Below are 20,842 nucleotides of genomic sequence, written 5' to 3' on the forward strand. Positions count from 1 at the left end.
TCATCGAACGCCTCAGAAGTGGGAATGATGTGATTGGTCCGCTGAACCGGAAGTTCAGGCGCTATTAAAAACTGAAATTTTGTGGCCTGTATATTGATTTCAATTCTGCTTTACTCAAATCCAAATAATCACATAGCGAGATTATATGTTGTTATATAACCCAAATATCTTCGAGAAACGATGCCTTCTGTTTTGGGACTTGGGTTCATAGTTCAGGTATTATTATTATTATTTAATGCTAATTAGCTGCTCCTCGTTGTAAAAATAGGGTGGGTAATATTTCCACAGTTACCCATCAAAGCAACCAAAATATGTCACAAATATTTTTTAATACAAGTTTACATAAAATGCTGCTTCATAAATTATAACTTAAGCTCCAAACTCTGCTAAATATTACATTTATGCTGTGAATTTAAGACAAAAAAAGTTTATAACACTTAAAATCTATTAGCCACTAACTACTGCACTCCATATAGTATGAATATTGCACACAATGATACTGGCATGACTATATTTGCAATATATTTTGCAGCACACCCCATATCAGTGGAAGCAGTTGAGGCTTAGCTACGTCCACCCAATAGGTATTAGGAATATCAGTCCAACAGTGTGCAACAGATTTAGAACCCATATGGGTCCCACTTTTTACCCAAAGTCTTCTCTCACTTAACATACTGTGGATATAAAATGCCACATTCTGCAGAAAGTTTTCAAAGCAGAGGGATGTCAATGTGAAGAGGAATCAGTCAGGAGGCTGGTACAAAAGACAATTAGATGTACAATGGAAAATAGTGAAGATAATTATAAAGTATGGAACAACAGAGCAGGATTTTGCTTCAAAGTAGAAGAAAACAGAAAAGCAACTGGGCAAGAGGTCTGCAGCAACAAAAACACACAGCATTGTCTGGAAAGTGCTGACTGTATATCACCATACATTACCTGTGAAGTAGGGTGTCATGACATAATACTAGTAAATATCATTACAGTGGCGCAGTTGGTAGAGCTGTTGCCTTGCAGCAAGAAGGTTCTGGGTTTGATTCCCGGCCTGGGGTCTTTCTGCATGGAGTTTGCATGTTCTCCCTGTGCATGCGTGGGTTTTCTCCGGGTACTCCGGTTTCCTCCCACAGTCCAAAAACATGACTGTCAGGTTAATCGGCCTCTCTAAATTGTCCCTAGGTGTGAGAGTGTGTGTGCATGGTTGTTTGTCCTGTGTGTCTCTGTGTTGCCCTGCGACAGACTGGTGACCTGTCTAGGGTGACCCCGCCTCTCGCCCGGAACGTTAGCTGGAGAGGCACCAGCAACCCTCCCGACCCCACTGAGGGACAAGGGTGAAAGAAAATGGATGGATGGATGATTACGAATAAGTGTTGGAATGTAGACCAACCAGTCAAGCTCTCTCTTCACTACAGCAGACCGCTACATCACTGCAGACATCTTTGTTCTCCCTATATACAGTGACTGTGTTACTGTCACCCAGCACTGCCTTACAGTACCAACAAACGTGCCACTTTAGTTCAGAATAGACATTTCTTAAAGTAATGCACTTAAATCACATCTTAAATATATCAAAATGTTTTCAGAATGAGATTATGCTACTGCAGTAGAAGACGACTGACTTCTACAGATTTTAACACATTTTAACTGACGGGTTCCAAGAAATTTGAGGAACTTGACAAAAAGCCTCAAAACCACAGGGCAGTTTTGCGTAGTAAAACGAAAATGCACAAACAGGTTTGGTTTGGCTTAACCTTAAATTCCTGCAGGGTAAAAGGAGAACTAAGGTAAGCAGTCGACTCTCAAATTACATAAAAGGTATGTAGGCAGTTCTGGATAGTAAATACAGGAAGCTGGTCCACATTGGGACTGCTAACAAACTCAAAATAGAGTCAGGAAAATAGAGATACATACACAGGACAGCCTTTTGCTGTCACATAAACTCAATTATGTATTCACTCGTGCTACAAAGCCCCATTTTTTGACTGTCTGCAACATACAACAGACGCTGCCTTTTGATTTGTGGATGCCCGTTGCAGTTCTAATTTGTTGGACCAATCGAAAGCGCTGTTTGCGGGGCGTGAAACGAACTGAAAGCTGATTGGCGCGGTCACATCAGAGAGGCCTTGTTTGATAATACCAAGAAGAGGGCGGAGGAGGTTTTTCACTCTGTTTTCATTCAGTCGCGCTTTTGGAAGTAAACACAGGGATTCGACTCTACACTTCTATTTTTAAATAAATCCAAGGTATGACTTTTTAATACACAACATGAGACTTTAAGTAGTTATGTTAGTGTCTTTTATATAAACTGCGTATCTCAAGCTAAAGTTAGCCACTTAGCTTGTTCGCTAAGCTAGCTAACGCGCAAGACTGAAAATGACGAGTTTTTTTTTTTTTATTGACGCGTCTCACTATTTTAGTTCATTTTATTTGCTGCTTTATTAAAGGTATCATAATTTTATCAAAGGTATGAAATAATACTATTACGTAGTAATCACTAAACGTTAATACTTCAAATAATAGCAGCTAGCGAAACAACGTAGTTAGCTTCGGCACAGAGGTATTTATGGAATTTCGACTCTGGTTGAAAAGCTAAAATATCTAAAATGTTAAAACTTGGATTCAACAATTCCACACTCACGGAAGGTTAATTGGAAAAGCGTTTATGTTTCGCGGTGCTTTTGTTCTCTTTGCGAAAGCTAAAACAAAGTAGAGATTTCATAACGTAATCGAATGATTCGAAAAACTAATCATTCGATTAGTTTTGCAAATATAGTTTTTATTAATCTTAAGTGGAGCTTGTCCAGTATAGAGTTATCTGGCGACATTAGATGGTAAAAACACAGCTAAAAACACCGTATTTGACAGCAGTTTGTCATATCTCCATGTTATTGCATCATTTAGAGGCGTTCATTTCTGGATTACAAGTGTTGAATTTCAATTTAGACCATTTAATTTGCATGTGGAAATGTTTTCACATTATTATTATTAAGCGTCTTTCTTGTGTTAATTGTAATCAATGTAACTAAACTCAGATAGAAATGTAAAATAACTTCACATTTATGTAGTACTCTCTCTAATACTGCAAATTGTGACAAAGTGAAGGTGCAACTTGCCCTGCCTCAGTGTACAGGAAGTTGAGAAATGATCTGATAAAAATTAAGACCAATACACTGGTACTGTGTAATCAGTTCTTGTCAGTTAACACATTCATATCAGGAGTTTTTACTTTACAAAGTATTGGTTTTTTTTTCTGCTCCACTGGTTGCTTGGGGTTAAAGGAGTTGCTGAATGTATATTTCAAATTTACACAAGCAAGCATACTTTCTGGAAAAGTAAATGACCTTAAATCAACATCAGTTCATAATTTTTACCACTGGCTGCTGCTCTGGTCATTTAAAGTTCTTGGGATTTTCTGGGTGCAGAAATGTTTTGCTTTGAGTCAATTATTTACATTTTCTCTGCTCTCAGGCATGTATTTGTGTTTCCTTTAACCATGCTTTCATTCCCATATCTTACTCTGGTTTCGCTCCAGAGAGTATAAACAAGATTGTTGAGTTTCCATCTTTAGCAGAAGTAGGTTTTTGGATAAGATCTTGTTTTTTGTGTGCGTCTTGTTTTTGTAGAAATGCACCAATTTACTTATTTTCACTTCTGATGCTGATATAAATATCTGAGGTTTAGTATCATCCGACTCCGATCTGATGCAGAAAAACTGAGTTTATTTGAAAACTCTGCACCAGTGAAGCACACTTCCATCCACCAGTACCTTCACAATTTTGGACAAACATGTAAAAACAACTTCAACTTGTTCACTCAGTGATTGGTGCAACTGTATTGTTTTTTTAAAGATCTGCTCATTTGTGACTTGACAGATTTTATATATTTGTATTTTCCTAAGTTGGTAATAACGTGTCCACAAGCTACATCTTTCAATAACTTTGCAATGTGAAACAGTTTTCTTTTTTTTATGTTATACCGATGTCATAAACATTTCATTGAAATCACAGCCCTGAGAGATTTTTACATCGTTTTCATTCCTGTTTCTCTTCAGTTTTTGAGCGCTGTGAACACCTCCGCCCCCGCTCCTCCCTCTGCGAGTGTCTTCAGGGTGATGTCAGCTTCCTGCCTTGCGCGCCTGGTCAGGTGCAGCGGTTCCAACATCAGTCGTAGTGGTTTGCTCCAGAAGGCTTTCGATCCGCGGCCCTTTCAGCTTGACATCCACAAAACAGAGTTCCCATTGTTCTGCAGACAACTTTATGGACCTTCGGGGAGGCGATACAGCAACACGCGCTTCGATCCAGACGGCAGCGGCCGCCTTACGACCTGGGACTCCTTTGGGATTTGGGATGATCGCATTGACGAGCCCATCATGCTGCCCCCTAGCATTCGCTATGGCAAACCCATTCCCAAAGTTAGCCTGTCTAAGGTAGGGTGTGCATCCCTGATCGGCCAACGCAAGGAGAATGAGGACCGGTTCCAGGTCTCCCAGATGAACGAAAGCACCCTGTACTTCGCTGTGTTTGACGGCCACGGCGGCTCAGAAGCTGCCGACTTCTGCGAAAAATACATGAAGAAATTCATCCAGTAAGGGAGTCGCACATACAGACACGTTTCATGTTACAGTCTACATCAGGAAATATTCGCACATGCACACAGTGCTGGAGGGCAAAAAGATGATTCCTTTACCGGCCATGCATAGCTGCGGTGCCTCGGTAGAACAATCACGTTGACTAAATGAAACCTGGAGATGGAGGTATTATTAATTTAGTACAATGCGCCACAGCAAAGGGAGAATAGCAAAACATTGAAGAACGTCTCAAAACCACTCATATTCTTCTTTTTTCTCATTCTTTTTCCCGGCAACTGACAACAACGCATCAGGATTCAACACCAAGAAACATGCAAAGAGCAGAACATTCAGTCCATTACAGTGTTATGTTTTTAAACTTGCTGTTTATTTTGAGATTATTAACAAGTGATGGCTGTGGTAGATTAGCCAACGCTGTTCTTAGCTAATCTGACACGGCGGTGGCTGATCAACTGATTTAAACACCTGCTCTACTGAGGATCTCTCAGAGTTGGTCTGTGTGTTTATTTATTAACTGAACTGAAACACCAAATTCCACATTCGCACATCTACATGTTACAGTTGTCATAGTCAAGCTAGCATAACTGTCCTACTTCCCTCTTCTTTGCTTTTTTTAAAAAATTAAACCTTTTTCATGACCTTGTTGTCTAGTTGTCGTAGTGTTGACTGTCAGTAGCGAAACACAACGACCCTTTTTACTTTACATGTCAGGCGTACATTTAAGATTTAGCGCATTATATTCATAACAGCTAAAACCAACGGGAGACATCGTCAGTGAGCAGCTTTTTGCCTGCCAGCAGGGAGATGCGGCTGGGATCTCACGCTGCAACGTGTCTATAGTTTTTATTGGAAATAGTCGAGGAATTTAAATTTTTGGTCATAGTAGTTCTCATCTTTTTCAGGGACATTCTGGCAGAAGATGACAATCTGGAGTCGGCTTTAAGGAAAGCTTTCCTAGAAGTAGACAAAGCTTTGGCAAAGCACCTGCACTTCTATCCAAATGGTAGGTTCTGTTATTTGAATATTCCTTAAAGTATTTGTTACTGTATTAAAACACATGTATTGATTTTTAAACATGGATTGTGCTTTTTTTCCTCCTCCTGTTTTTAAACTTATCCTACATAGGTGATGAGGTTTTAGATCTTAGTTAGAGGTCTGTCTTTCCTAACTTTTATTAAATAACAAACAAGCTATAAAAAGAGGGAAACGTGCAAACTTTAGTAGATGTGAAATAGTTCAAATACGCATATAGGCAGCAACTTAAAGGAAAATCTAGGCAGCTAAATTGATGTACATTAAAAATGTCGATCTAATAGCTTAATCTGTTGCTGCAGTCACTAGATAACATTTTAAAGATTTTGAAAAGTGAGAATTTTAAAGTAGTTTTTACTTTCTATCAACACAAACTATTTGTCAAACTTTGTGGAAATTTTGTTTAAAATGTTTATGGTCTCTTAAATTATCTGTTTTTCAGGATTAGTTGGTATTCATCCGATAAAAAGGCACTAATTTAAAGCTGAAACTTCGCCATTTGATTTCTGGGTAGAACATATTTACAGACAATGAAGTTTTTTTTTTTTTATTTTAAACGTGAAATGTAAATGCGTTTGTACAGTTTTCGTTTAAATACTGCTCTGAGTATGTTTTCATTTCATGAAATTGTCTTTTTCGAGTCTGTATACTCCAGCTAACAATCGAATCAATTACTAAATTAGTTCATCTAATTAAAACTAACGAGGAGATTTAAAAATATGGGTTGCACCAAAACGCATCCAGTATGATTGAATAGCTACAGTTTCCAAAGCTGCAGCTGAGCTGATCATAAACGAGATGGTGATCCGGTGATAAAGTAGTAAACAACAGCTAACTGATAACTTTTAAAAAGTATCTTATCATTAAAGCTGCCGTATGAAACTGTCATCATGTCGTATGAAACGGATAATCTGCTCCATCTTCTCACCGTGCTAGCTAGAAACAAGCAGAGCTAGGAGGCAAATCTTAGCGCTGTCAATCATTCTGGTGTACGTGTCGCTCCTCCCCTGTTGCCTCTTTCTGATAGCAGAATCTGTAGTGAATGCGATTGCTAGCTAGCATTCACTAACTAGCATGATCAGTGGCGTTTATCTACTGATGATGGCGGATAAATGGTTTTTCTGTAATAATAAATAGTTTTTCCCGCCATTAATACATTTAGCAGCACGAACACAAGTGCGATTGACAGCGCTAAGACCCGCCTCCCGGCTCTGATTGGTTGTTTTTATCGGTGCATTTCTTCAGACAGCAATAGTATCTTATGGAGGAGTTTTTCCCCCAGATTATCTGTCTCTTATTATACTGACACAACATGGTGACTGTTTAAAAAAAAATGTTAAAAAAAGCAATCAGCAGCTTTGAGACATATTTTAAACTTTTCACATTTTCTGGATGTTGGTTTACTTTTCTTTCCCTAAAAGAAAAACCAAACAATTGTTTTTAAGTTTTACCAGACTTTATTTTGTTTTGTCTTCTGTGCTTTATTATTTATAGGACTTTATTTCTTTTTAATGTACACAGCATCAAAACTCTGTGGAAAACTAAATAAATTATGTAATTTTTACCAGATATTGAGTTTTTTTCCCCCCTAATCTGTTAAATAATCCAGTGCAAGAAACGACAAACTTTCTCTTAAAACACCAAATTGCACATCTGCTGCTTGAAGTTAGTTTTTCTCAGTTAATATTCAGTTTTAATTTTACGGTGAAAGCTAGTAAACGTGTTATGTGGCCTGATTTGGGCCACGCTGTGTGAAATGTCCCAATATGCCTGTGTGTGTGTGTGTGCATGTTATCTACGGCAGCTGCTGACCCAGCTCAGAGCTGGAGGCCCTTGGTACCAGTGTGGATGACGAGAGGATAGATATTGAAGGAGAGTCCAGCGGGTCCTAAATCCTGGACTACTGGAAGGTTCCCTATCTTTCTCTAAATCCTCTTTCTTTCTCTTCTCTTACCAAGTGTATGCTTCCTGTGAGACAATGCATCTGTTTGACCAGCCGTACGACATGTTCAGTAGCTCATTAGTGAAAGACCTTCAATAGACGCAGCATGTTTAACACGCAGCGAACTCCACACTTAAAGACACTGCTGGTAACAACATGCAAGGGCAAAAGCTGATGGAAGTTTTACCTCATTTTCATTTAAAATTCTGAATTTTTTTAATTAATTGACGATGTCACGCTTTACCAACATAGGTATTTAAATTAATTGTAAGTGTTTGTGGTTAAAATTCTCAGTTCTGGGACATTTTTTACAATGTGGATCGATGAGCCGAGGCAAAAGACTTTCATAATTCAGCTTTTTGTGACCAAAAGAAACATGAAAATGAGCCAAAGAAACAAACTGACAGCCAGATTTAGAAAGTTTCCTCCTAATTGGACTGAAGACAAAAACGGCTTTGGGCAGGTTAAAATTTAGGCAGCTTTTCAAAACATTTGGTGGGTTTTTATTAAAATGTTATTCGATTAGTTGTCATTGTGTGGCAGAAAAAAAACTCAAAACCTGTAAATTTTCGCAAAATGTTGTGTCCCTTTACTCATTTTATTTGATAATTTTTAAATGTTTAGAATCTGTCGAACGTGACATCATCAGTGATTAACAGTCATTAGATAGAAAAGTTAATTTATATATACTTATGGAAAGAATTCACCTTCTTGAATGTTTTACCATTTTTTCTTCTTTTACAAATCAGTTGTAATCAAGAAAATGTGACTTTTTGTGACAACCCCCACCTCTGACTTTAAGGGTCTGAATATTTACATAATCACTCATCTTATGTTAAATATTTCTATTTGTCATTATTTGGTAGAAATTAGTTTTCTATTTGACATTAAAGGGATTATTTTTTCTATTTTTCGATCAAAAAATCCAAATTTTATTGATTGTGATTCACAATCAGAAGAAAGTTTACTATAAAGTATCAGTCAGGAGATGGACATAAGAAATATCTACTAATTATTCATTTTGAAGGGGTGAATATTTACACAATCACTTATGTTATTTTTCATTTCACTGTCATTATTTGGTAGAAATTAGTTTTCACTTTGACATTAAATTGATCTTTTTGTATTTTATTCACTCAAAAAGCCAAATTTTGTTGATCATGACTGATTTGCACAAGCAATAAAGGAGTAAAACATCCAAGAGGGGATAACACTGGACTGGGAAACTTATGTGAGTTTTGAAAATTAAATTAAAGTTCGAATCTCTAAATATTTTCCACTGCATCTGTATCACTTTATTGTTGTTCTTGTAGGGAAATTTGTGAGAAATATAAACCAGGTAAACGGGTAACAAAAAATAGATTTAAATTTAAAATGTGACTACTTTGTGATGGTTTTGTTTCAGTAAAAGATGAATTTATTTTACCAGGGGTGCCGGTAACTGTGGAGGGCGCTGTGAGACATTATTATTTAGCAGATTAAAATAGTTTTCCCTTAAGGAATTAGACATCACTGCTGTTTGTTTGCACTTTTTTTGTTTTCCAGATTAAATCCCTATGAAAGGAGTTGATGTGTACCCTTTTATACTCGCTAATAATTGAAGAATTACTGCAGAAAACAAACATTTTAGGTTAGCTTGTTTGTTGTTATACAAGCCTGGACTCATAATAAATATGTTGTGTGCCATTTGTTTTTAAGGTTTATTTTTGCTATGACTCCGGATCTCAACGTTGTGCTGCAGCAGTTCTACCTGCATGTGTGATTTACATCCTGTGTTTACTGTGTAAACTGTAGTTTTTTTCTCTCGAGTCTAAAACAACCTCAGCCCGTTTGTTTACGTTCTGCTCTGTGGATGTGCGACACGCCATGTGACCTTCTGTGTGTTTCTGAATCGGCTCGTTCTGCCTCCGACGGTTCCTGCTTTGTCTTTTAGGGCCGGGAACGAACGCGGGAACCACCGCCACCGTGGCGCTGCTGAGGGACGGCATCGAGCTGGTGGTAGCCAGCGTGGGGGACAGTCGCGCCATGTTGTGCCGCAAAGGCAAGGCTCTTAAGCTGACTGTTGACCACACACCTGAGAGAAGGGACGAGAAGGACAGGTGAGCCTTGCTGCATGGTGGATTACCCCAGACGTCAACGCGATGCACGATAATATTTGTTGTTTTGAGACTATTTTCGAGTAATATAATGGAAATACTGCAAGAACACGTTCTCAAACATCAAACAATGGTAAACCATTGTTGCCAACTTTGCTGTTTTTAATGCTATATTTAGTAGAGACCTTGTTTGTTTATGCCAGGATAAAGAAAAGCGGGGGCTACATCACCTGGAACAGCCTGGGGCAGCCGAATGTCAACGGCCGGCTGGCGATGACACGCAGCATTGGAGACTTTGACCTGAAGACGATGGGGGTCATTGCTGATCCAGAAACCAAAAGAGTCACAGTACGTTTAAAACCAGAGTTTGTTGAAACCAGAACACAAGTTTATTTGACCCGTTTCCTTTCACATGCAGTCGTGTTGCAGCTCCTTCTGGTGGATTATAAACTGCTCACGGACGATGACGGCCATTGATTTTGGCTAACAAGTTGTCAACGTGACATGCTGAATATTAAATGTACGCGTGATATATTAACACAAAAGGGAAGCAGAGCTTTACTGCTAATCATCAACACTGCGATAACTAGATCACAAGGACAGGAAAAAGTTTTAATTTAAAAAATGGCACACAAGATTCAAGTAGATCAGCTATGCTAGCTTGACTTTGACAAACGTGACACGTAGACGTGCTGTGGAAAGAGGTGTGTTTCAGTTCAGTGAAAAAAAAATATACCTAAGTTGACCCACACAAGCTTTCTGACGTATTGTCAGTAGGGCAGGTGTTTAAATTAGCTAATCAATCACACACGTCTGTGTTCAATCACTTATCAATAATCACAAAGTAAACATCAAGCCTGAAAACATAAAACCGTAACCGACTGAATGTTCTGTTCTTCGTGTGGGAAATGTTTGGGCGTCGAATCCTGACACGTTAGGAGAGCTGTTGTTAGTCAGTTGCTACGGCAACAAGTCTGTGTGCAGCGTAGCCGACACAAAGAGCGATAAAAAAGAAGAATTAAAGTGGTTTCGATTTTTCAACGTCTTTTCTGTGTTATTGTTCCCTTTGCTCTGATGCACTGAATTAATCATACCTACGTCTCTAGATTTAACAGAATTATTTTACCTTGATGTTTTGTAACAGAATCGTCTTTTTGCCCTCCAGTATTGTGCACACGCACAAAATGTCCACATGTGAACATGAATATGCAGCGTGTCTGTAGATAACGACCAGTTGACCTCAAGTCTTAGCAAAGCGTTTCCTGGCCAAACTGCTGAGGTGCGTTTCCGTTTTCTGCAGCTGCATCATGTCCATGACTCGTTTCTGGCTCTGACCACGGACGGCATCAACTTCATCATGAACAGCCAGGAGATCTGCAACGTCATCAACCAGTGTCACGACCCCAAAGAGGCGGCGCAGAGAATATCTGACCAGGTGAGAAATAAACTCAAATCCTCCTGAATGGTTTCGCATTTTATCTGCAAGCTTTAGGATGATTTATTAGGATTTTATGTAATCGACAAACACAAAGCTGAAAATAACGTAGAAATGAGGGAACTGAAAGTGAGTAAATGCAACTCGGAGCACGTTTGAAGGGAAAAAAAGTTTTTAATTAGGGCTGAATTACATCTTTAATCAAACTCTAGTTTATTTGTCTTGAGAGTCCAGTTCGTTTGGGGAGGTTTGAATTCGCAATCGGACCAAAAACGCAAACTCTGGTCCACCTACAAACCCATTTCTCGGTTGAGTTGAAGTGAACTCTGCGGCAGTTCGAATCCAAATGTTTCACATCTAGTGGACCGAAAGCAGGAAGTGGACTACAGCGCAGGGAATTCTGGGTAAATAAAACAAACAAAAAAAACATGCTAGGCTAACGCTAGAAGGGGAAATGGCTCCTGGTCGTTTGCTAAAGATAAATCAATAATCTGCTGTGACTCGAATACTTTATTAAATCCAAAGAGTTATTAAACGTTGTAACTCACTTAATTCAAATTCCTGTAGATTGTAGATGGTGATGCTGTTGGCAGGAAGGATCTGCTGTAGCAGACTGTACTACAGCAAATTTGAAGAAGCCTCTGACTACAGTTCACAAACAGGACTGTCCGTGATTTGTGTGATGTGAAATCCTTCTTTCCATTATTAACTATCACATTTGGAAATGACTAAAAACTAAGAAATAAACTAAAATGGCTGCCAAAAACAAGAACAATGGTCCCAAGCTGGAATTCCTTTCTAATATTTCAAATATGCTGTATGGGACAAAAACAGCTATGAATACTGAATTATGACTAGATGGAGTTCTGTTATGATTTATTATTTATTTATTTTTAATTATTTAAAGTCACAGATTTTCAGTATTTTTTTTCCAGCTCGTTGCTAAATTCATGTTGTATCAATTAAGTTGAGTAATTTCTCTAATGAAAACGGTAAAGGAGACCTTTGGCGTATGACTTGCAAAAGCAGCAGTTACAGTTTCTTTGTTATTTAATCTCTGTTCTCGTCTGCGTCAGGCTCTGCAGTACGGCACGGAGGACAACAGCACAATCATCGTGGTGCCTTTCGGCGCCTGGGGGAGACACAAGAGTTCAGACGACGGTTTCTCCTTCAGCAGGAGCTTCGTGTCCAGCGGCCGCTGGGCGTAGCCTGACGCCCGCCCGCCCGCCACGGCGAGCTGCTTCCTGCAGACTTCGCCAACATGTGCAATACAGGCTGAACACAGAGTGCAGTTTGTCCTGATGTTGTTTAGAGCAGCTTGATGTGCAGCTCCCATGGAAACCGGGGCTGCGAGTTCATGGTGTGCACTAGATATGAAGTAATCCCTTGTTATATAAGGTTTTGTACACAAGTAATGCAGCAATGTTGTGGTGCTAAAAACATTGAAATGTTTGAGCGACGGGAAGAAAATCATCGGCAAATTTGTAGTTACAATGGACTCTAAAACGTGGGAAAGTCCAGCACTTAAACTTTGATGCTTGATAATCAGTGGAATAAATTCTAACTAATTTATAAACACTTGAAAGGAGAGATTCAGTAATAGAACATCTTGTCCATCAGTTCGCTAAGTGTCTCGTTTTAAACAAGGAAACTCGTAAACTTCATTCGCAAAACTGTTTCTACAACCTTAAACCTTCAATTAACCACCTTCTGGAGCTTTAAAGTATAATTTTTGTGTTTTAATCCAAATTTCTAACTTAAAACGACTTGGAGCTAATAACCACCAGCAGCAAAACACTATAAACCCTGCCAACTTAATTTAACTAGTTTCTAGAGCAAATATCTTAGTACCCTTAAAATAAGATAAAACTAACTTACAAGTAACTTTTCAGCAAAAAACAGGAGCATTTTAAGTCAATAATTCCTTAATATTGACGAAAAAGTAATAGTTCCACTTTTCAGTTATTTTACTGAGTACAATATGTTTTTCTCATGTTTGAGTGAAATAATCTGCCAGAGGAGCCAGCATTTCTTCATCAATATTACAGACATATTGACTAAAACAAGCTCTAATAGATTGCTGAAAAGTTATTTGTAAATTAGTTTTATTTCTTCCAAGAATATTAAGACATTTGCACTAGAAACTAGACAAAAAAAATACTTCATAAGTGTTTTTGTTTTTGCAGTGTCGATACTATATGAAAGTATGAAGCAACATCTCTGCATTAAATTAATTGCATTAATTCAAACAAACCAGCAAAAAAACAAACAATGCTTGTTATATTCCTTCACAGGAATATAACAAATATATTTTTTAAAATATGCTGCAGGTTTCTTGACCAAAAATCAAAGTTTAAAATCAAAGTTAAATCGTCCGATTTTGATGACCATCTGATCGGTTGTTGGCTCCTGAACAAGCGCTGGCACCAGTTTAACCAGTTTGATGAGTTAAAAAAGACTCCCGTCGATTAAAAGTTCAAATTTCTTCAAATTTCCTCCAGTCCAACTTGAAGAATGCGCTGAGAAGGCTTTGTAGTTTCAATCCCCCTTAAATATTTGCAGAAGAATAAGTAGATTTTGTTTGTTTTATCTGTAAGTTTAGGTTAGTTTTTAAGGGTCCAAGCTTCTAATTTTACCTTTTTAAGGATTTTATCAACAAATTCACCTGACCTGTCCACAAACAACTTCAGAAATTCACATTTTAATGACATTTGTGTCACCAAAGCTGAAAACCATCACTTAGCACAATCCTGGAGATTTTATTTGGAGAAAATTAAAAGTTGCTGCACATTTCTACAAAGATGTGTTTAAGGTACAGGAATGTATAGTTTCTGTGTTTTGTAAATAGTTATATTTATGTACCTCTGTAAGACTGATCATATATGTCATATCATATGATCAAATATATTAAATAAATGTGTCATATTTATCTTGGATCCCACATATCTGAATATTTCACCTGCGCAGGTTCTGTCTCGGAACAAAATGGCCGTTCAGCTGCATAACGAAACCAGCCGGACTAATTAATTAGTCAGTAGAAGAAGACTTGAGCTGAAACAGTTGGATCATTTGAACGCTTTCCTTCATGTTGTTTGTGCGCAGGATGTCTGTAAATACTGTCTTTACGTGATGAGGCTGTGATTTGTTGTTAAAAATGTGATTTATTATATTTCCAGTAACCTCCACCCACAGCCTGGAGTTGTCTCCTGCAGTGTGTTCAGTGTTTTACTGTCTGGTATTAAACCCCGAGTAGATTCCTCCTCAGAACTGGGACCTAAATGTGGCGCATCGACGACGCCGTTACTGTGATTGTTTTGTTTTTAAAATTTTTCATCATTATTATTTTTTGCTCCAAACTGCTTGTCAATCATTAAATAAACAAAATTAAGAAAGTACTGTGGTTGATTAAGAGATGTTCTATTTACCGTTACCTAGCAACCCCAGCAGAGTTCCGTCCGTTACCTAGCAACGAAAGCAGGAGCTCCAGCACATTTGGTTACAGTTTTACAGAGAAGGAAACAAAAATCTACCGGTTTCTTGTTAAATAGTGCGCCCCGTCGGTTCCCCTATTTATTACGCTAAGCATTTCAGACTACCTTGTCAGCGCAGTAAATGTTGATTTCTAGCATATAGTCTCCTTCTCAACCTTAATTAATGAATAATTAACTATTAATGATTTATAACGTGTTTATAATGAATGGGTAAACATTTATAAACCATCGATTAGCCTTTTTGTAAAGTGGTACGGACAAAACCAGAAAATCTTCAGCATAATTTTTGTTTTATGCAAATAAAAGAAAATATTAGTTCCACTGGCAGATTATTTCATTCATAAAATGGCATTTTTCCATAATGTGGAACTAGTATTCATCAATATTAATCAATTAATAATCTAAGCTCTTATATGTTGCTGAAAAGTTACTTGTAAATTAGTTTTGTCTTATTTCAAGTGTGCTGAGATATTTTCACTAGAAAAATACTCTGTAAAATTTAGTGTTTCTCTACTTTCCCAAAGCATCAGGCTGGTTTGGATAGCTAATAAATAAACTGAAAACAGATTCTGATGAATCGAAGCGGTTGGATAAGTGGACAAAAAGCAAAACAAAACTGGTGACGTGTTTGATAAAAGAATAAAAAGTTGCAGTGAATCGTTTGAACGTCCAGCTGAAGGGAGCTAAAGGGTTACTGCCCCATGCGGCTTGGTGGGGGTCGCAGTTTTAAACCTGTCGGCCCCTAATGAGTTGATGTTATTCAGCCTGAACTCTTCCTCAGTCTGCAGCCGCCATCGCTCCTCTTCATCAATCGGTGAGTCGCTGAAAAACAAATCGGTTACCTCTCCAGCAGCATCAGGATCATTTTCCTGAGATTTCACAAAAAAAAGATACGTGGATAGATGTGTTGTGAGGTGATTTTATTCCAGTCAACTATTCAATTAAAAGTATTAACGCAGAAGAAAGTTAATAATTTCTCCTCCAAAGTTGATGCTTCAACATTGCTACAGGTTCCTTCAAAGGTACGAAAAGCTCCTTGGTGCTGACTGGGAGAATAATGAGAGAAATTAAAAGTTTGGATGCAATAAATATGAGAATATGAACTAGATGCAAACTCCCAGATTAGCTGTGACAGTTTTCTGCAATAATATGTTTTATTAATGTATTTTAATTTATCAAAACCCTTGTTCTGTTTTCCCATTTTCTTAAAATACATTTGAATTCCTTGCATAAATACAGAAATTCTCACGGATAAGGAAACAAAAAGAAATGAGGGTGTTTTGGATGTTAAAATAAGAACTGAGGGTTAATATTTGTTTGCTAATTTGAAGGAGTTTAACTAATTTCAGCCAATCAGAAGCCTAACAGCAGCATGTTTTTAATTATTCAGTTATCAGATTATCTTCCTGTCAGACAGTAAGGAAAGTTTCCCTGATGGAAAAACAATGCAAATCTCTGAAAATAGCTTATCAAAGAAACATATAAGAGCAACTTTTCACCACATTTTTAGATAAAATAAGATAAAATAATCTTAAAACAAAAACTTAATATCTTGTGTTACAGGAAATGACTGAGAGATAAGTTATTCATTTTTATAGAAATAGCAATTCCTCAATCCAGATGTTGATTCAGCTTTAAAAGTTTTATTAATTTAGTCATTTCTTTGAAACAGCTGTGATGGTCTCTATTAATATAAAATCAAATATAGGCAATAAACAATAACAGAACAAAAAAATAAAGGAGAAAGGAAAAAAATTATCCCAAATTATAATGATAAACATGCAAGAGAAAAGAAGACGAGAGAACAATAAAATGAAACAAAAATAATAAAAGTAAATTGTTAAATTAAAGCAAAAATAATGAAAACATAAAAATAAAGTCAAAAAACAAAAGTGAAGTGAGTAAATTAATAAATAAAAAGAAAATGTGCTAAAAACCAGGGGAATTTTAAAATATTTGTACTTTCTCCACTATAATTTAGGTAAAAACTTCATTTACTTGCTTCCTCATTTGGAACATTTTAAATATTATACCTAAATAAATAAAGACTAAAAGAACAGAAACAATAAAAAATATGCACAAAAAACATTGAATCTACTTGATCAAGATGATTTTGAGGTATTCATGTTTTGCAGCTTTTTTGTATTTTAGGTGGAAATAACATTAAATAACTTCGTAATATTAGTAATGATAATGAATTTAAAATCTAAAGTGGCATCTTCACACATCTATTTGATAACTTTAGTGTGACACAGATCAATAAACGGCAAATAAACAGTTTTCCACTCAATCTTTAGTTTGCCTGGCAGCCATTTATGATCCTGACATCAGAAATATTTGACTTATTTTTCTCTTCCAGGTGATAAACCTAAAGTCTCTTTACCTTCCCAGGGTTCTTGGTTCTGTTCGGACTGATGGAGGGCGCCGGTCACATCAACATTGCGATGATAGAAGATGTCGGCACCAATGGGACGCCTCCATCAAAGATGAGTCCAGACTTTAACAGAACCAGGCAGGCCTGTGGTTCCGCTGTCAGCTTCCACAGCATCCAGTACAAAGTCCAAATGAGGAGCGGCTTCTTCAGCAGAGCCAAACCAAACCCAAAGGAGGTTCTGACGGACCTCAAGTGAGTTTATCTATTAAATTAAATAATCATCAGAACGGTAAAGTAGGAGCTGAGCTTTTTTTTCCCTTTGTTTTAAGTCAATACATCCATAGAATAGTTTAAATTTATGACATTTTAGTTTCTTTTCAGTCGTATTTATTTGAACAGTTTTAATGCAACTTTTAATGCAGCTTTGCTTTAAAAGAGTCATTATTTAGAGAATAATCGAACCCAATCTTGCAATTGGGATTATTTAATAATCATTAAATAACAATGATTATTATTTAGACAATAATCATTATTCAGTAAAAAATGACACTTTTAAAACAAAATTGCATTAAAAGTTGCATTAATGGTCAACTTTGCATTAAAAGTGTCAACTTTGCATGATTCAATAATTTTAAGTTGACACTTTTTATTCACTTGTAATCCAACTTTTAAATCAACTATTCATGGAAAGTGTCATTATTTACCAAATAATGCAAGGTTGACACTTTTAATGGACTTTTAATGCAACGTTGCATTAAAAGTTGCATTAAAAGTGTCATTATTTACTGACTGACACTTTGTGACATTCATGAAGACTCCTTTGTGTTTATGACAGTATCATGTCAGTCTTATGAACACAACTTCAAATAAAGTGTTACCAAACACCTAGATTTTCAAAAAAAAACTGAAAATAATATTTTTCGTAAACCGTTGAGGTCACAGGAGTCGTCTTTATGTTAATCTGTCAAATTGGAGAGAAAGATTTCAGCTAATTATTTTTGACTGAATGCAGCAGCGTATTTTAATAACCCTTTCAAGCCAGTGAAATTATGGAGAACTCTAAGAACATTGTTCTTGTCAGTTCTGCAGGATTTGGCTCATTGTGTTGCTGAACAATAGTGAATGGACTCTTACAGTGGTTCCTCTCAGATGGTATTAACGGTTACTGACATTTCCCATGGAAGAATGAATAATTTCATAAGTGTTTTGACCTCCACCTGCCTCTCTGTTAATTATATTATATTAAGCATGGGTTCTTGCATATAATCTCTCTAATGCAGTAAAGCGCAGGCTGCCAGGGAAACGAATTAAACAGCGTCACGTGATTCATCTCCGGAGTTTGATTCAGTCTTATTTTTCTTTTTGTTTCACTGACTCTTTGTGACTTTTCTTTAAGAGCTTCAAAGGATTTGCTCTAGACTTTCATCCCCTGGATTGTTGCTCAGTAGGTTGTTTTGTTTCCACCTTTCATGAGACGTTGTTGCTTTTTGTAATCTTGATGAAGATGCTTCATTGGAGATTATTCATCTGCTTGTGAAGTTTCAGCAAAATGAATGAATCTGCTGCTGTTAGTCGCTGTTAAAGTGTTTTTATTTAATTTTCCTCCACCTGTTTGTCTGTGTTTCAGTGGGATTATGAGGCCTGGCTTAAATGCTATTCTTGGACCAACTGGAAGTGGAAAATCTTCGTAAGTATTGATCACTAATCTACGTTTAAAACATTCACAGCAGCTCTGAAAGGTGTCCTGGTAAAAATCAGGGTTATTTTTAGCTCATCAATATGGATTAAGAATAAAATCTCAGGTTGTTTCATCCAGTTGTAATTACTTTTTTACTCACTTTCTTTTGTTAAAAAGAAATTTAAAATGGCAGAAAATATTTTCAAAAAGTTGCTTTTATTTTAATTTAATTGACCTGAATTCAAAGTCAAAATAAATACAAAGTATAAAACATCAAAGCTCATAAAACAAGATGGTGAGCGATCTGACATCACTGAACTCAGGAAGCCCAAAGAGTGCGACAGTGAAGAAAAACTATTACAAACCTTTTCATTTTCTAAATATAATAAACACCTAATTTTTAGTAAATCTTGTGATACTAACATGTTATAACAATGCTTTTCCTAAAGTTTTTTGGATATTCTGGCCGGGAGAAAAGATCCTTTGGGTTTATCAGGGGACGTTCTTATCGACGGAGCGCCACAGCCTCCAAACTTCAAGTGTCTCTCTGGCTATGTGGTCCAGGCGAGTAAATCAAACACCTGCGCTTCCCTGAAACTGAACATAAACTTGGTGTTTATCGCTATGTGGATGACGGCGTCTCGTTTCTAGGAAGACGTAGTCATGGGGACTCTCACCGTGAGGCAGAATCTAAGTTTTTCTGCAGCGCTTCGGCTTCCCGCCTCTGTGCCACGAAGAGAGAAAGAAGCTCGAGTCGATCATCTCCTTAGGGAGCTGTGTCTCACCAAAGTGGCTGACACCAAGGTAGAAGATCAAAACCTCCTCGAATGAGTTATTAAAGCTGCAGAATGTACATTTTAATTAAAAAATAGATGTTTTTTACATATATGTTGCAAATATCTCCATGTTGTGACAGTCTAATATCCTAAAATAAGGCGTAAGTTAAAAAAAATCCCCACTTCTTTCTTTCCAAACAATGATTTAGGAAAAAAAAAAAAAAGGTTAGTTTAGGAAGGTGGTGATATAAGACAGATAGTCTGTGAAAAGATTGATCTCTTCCAGCTATTATTGTCTGAAGAACTACATCGCTCCCAACCAAAAGCAACCAATCAGAGCCAGGAGGAGGGTCTTAGCGCTGTCAATCATTCTGATGAACGCGCTTTTAAAGGTGCAAATGGTGAAGAAACAACTTTATGTTACTAGTAAACCATTTTTCCACCATCAGCAGTGGAAAGAGCAGCCTGGACATGATTGATAGCGCTAAGACCCGCCTCCTGGCTCTCATTGGTTGCTTCTATTTAACCCTGGGAGAAGTGGAAGAAGGCAGAGGAGCTTGATATTTTCAAAGATTGTCTTTCTCATACTGTCACCATTGTGGTGACAGTTTCAACAAATATGTAAAAAAATATTTTTTATAAAAGTTACAGACTGCAGCTTTAAGTTAATCTGCTCTAGAAGTAAAAAACATCAGATTTGTTTTGCTTTTGCAGGTGGGCTCACAGCTGACCCGGGGAATCTCAGGAGGTGAGAGAAAGAGAACCAGCATCGGGATGGAGCTGATCATCGATCCTGCGGTTCTGTTTCTGGACGAACCGACCACTGGACTCGACGCCAGCACGGCCAACTCCGTTCTGCTGCTGCTCAAAAGGTGAACAAACCCGCGTTGCCATTAACCACAGAGCCGTGCAAACTGGAATTACAAAAACATAGTCTAGTTATAACATTTTGACACATTTGGCAAAAAAAAAGCTTGTTAAATAAGTAGATTTGAACTTATTTAACAATTCATAAAGCAAATAAACTGCTTTATGAATTGTTATAAACACAAAAACACACAAACAAATTCATAAACACAAAAACAAACGATATTATATCTACAATTTCAATATGTTTTAGTTAGTTTTATAATGTAGTCCACATTAATGATAGTTTTCCCCATTAATTACTGTTCTTATTTATTTCAGTTAATGAAAATTGTTTTCTCAGTTTCAGTTTTAGTTATTTTGTTAGTGTTAGTTACCTATAAAACACTGGTTGTACATTGTCACTGTAACAGTAAACTTTGCAATCTGATGCCTTAATATTGGGCCTTTGTCTCTTTGAGCACAGCACATGTCACTGTCAGCAGTAGGGTGGAGGAGGGGGTTGTCCCGTCAGACCGTCAGTTCCCGAAACCACACAAAAAAGTAATTTGACCCCAATTGTTGAG

The 20,842-nt window shown here is 37.2% G+C and overlaps 2 protein-coding genes across 3 annotated transcripts in view; both read left to right on the forward strand.

Annotated features, from left to right (window-relative positions):
- The first annotated feature begins 2,111 nt into the window (after positions 1 to 2,111).
- On the forward strand, positions 2,112 to 12,375 carry ppm1kb (protein phosphatase, Mg2+/Mn2+ dependent 1Kb). 2 transcript variants are annotated; one of them, XM_008419778.2, is made up of 7 exons: positions 2,112 to 2,240; positions 4,049 to 4,581; positions 5,488 to 5,588; positions 9,493 to 9,658; positions 9,859 to 10,003; positions 10,956 to 11,090; positions 12,167 to 12,375. In XM_008419778.2, exons 2-7 carry the CDS (start codon positions 4,109 to 4,111, stop codon positions 12,296 to 12,298), a joined length of 1,152 nt encoding a protein of 383 aa, XP_008418000.1. In that variant the 5' UTR covers positions 2,112 to 2,240; positions 4,049 to 4,108; the 3' UTR covers positions 12,299 to 12,375. The 2 variants fall into 2 exon arrangements, with proteins under 2 accessions (XP_008418000.1, XP_008418007.1); XM_008419785.2 differs by lacking the exon at positions 2,112 to 2,240 and adding an exon at positions 2,281 to 2,461.
- Positions 12,376 to 15,090: 2,715 nt separating this feature from the next.
- The window catches only part of LOC103471499 (ATP-binding cassette sub-family G member 2), a 15,406-nt gene continuing 9,654 nt past the window's right edge, over positions 15,091 to 20,842 (forward strand). The window contains 6 exon segments of the mRNA XM_074186853.1: positions 15,091 to 15,395; positions 16,973 to 17,207; positions 18,583 to 18,642; positions 19,083 to 19,197; positions 19,285 to 19,437; positions 20,124 to 20,295. Coding sequence (XP_074042954.1) covers positions 15,335 to 15,395; positions 16,973 to 17,207; positions 18,583 to 18,642; positions 19,083 to 19,197; positions 19,285 to 19,437; positions 20,124 to 20,295 — 796 coding nt within the window. The 5' untranslated portion in view covers positions 15,091 to 15,334.

Source organism: Poecilia reticulata, linkage group LG1 (genome assembly GCF_000633615.1).
Source record: "Poecilia reticulata strain Guanapo linkage group LG1, Guppy_female_1.0+MT, whole genome shotgun sequence".
NCBI classification, from domain to species: Eukaryota; Metazoa; Chordata; class Actinopteri; order Cyprinodontiformes; family Poeciliidae; genus Poecilia; species Poecilia reticulata.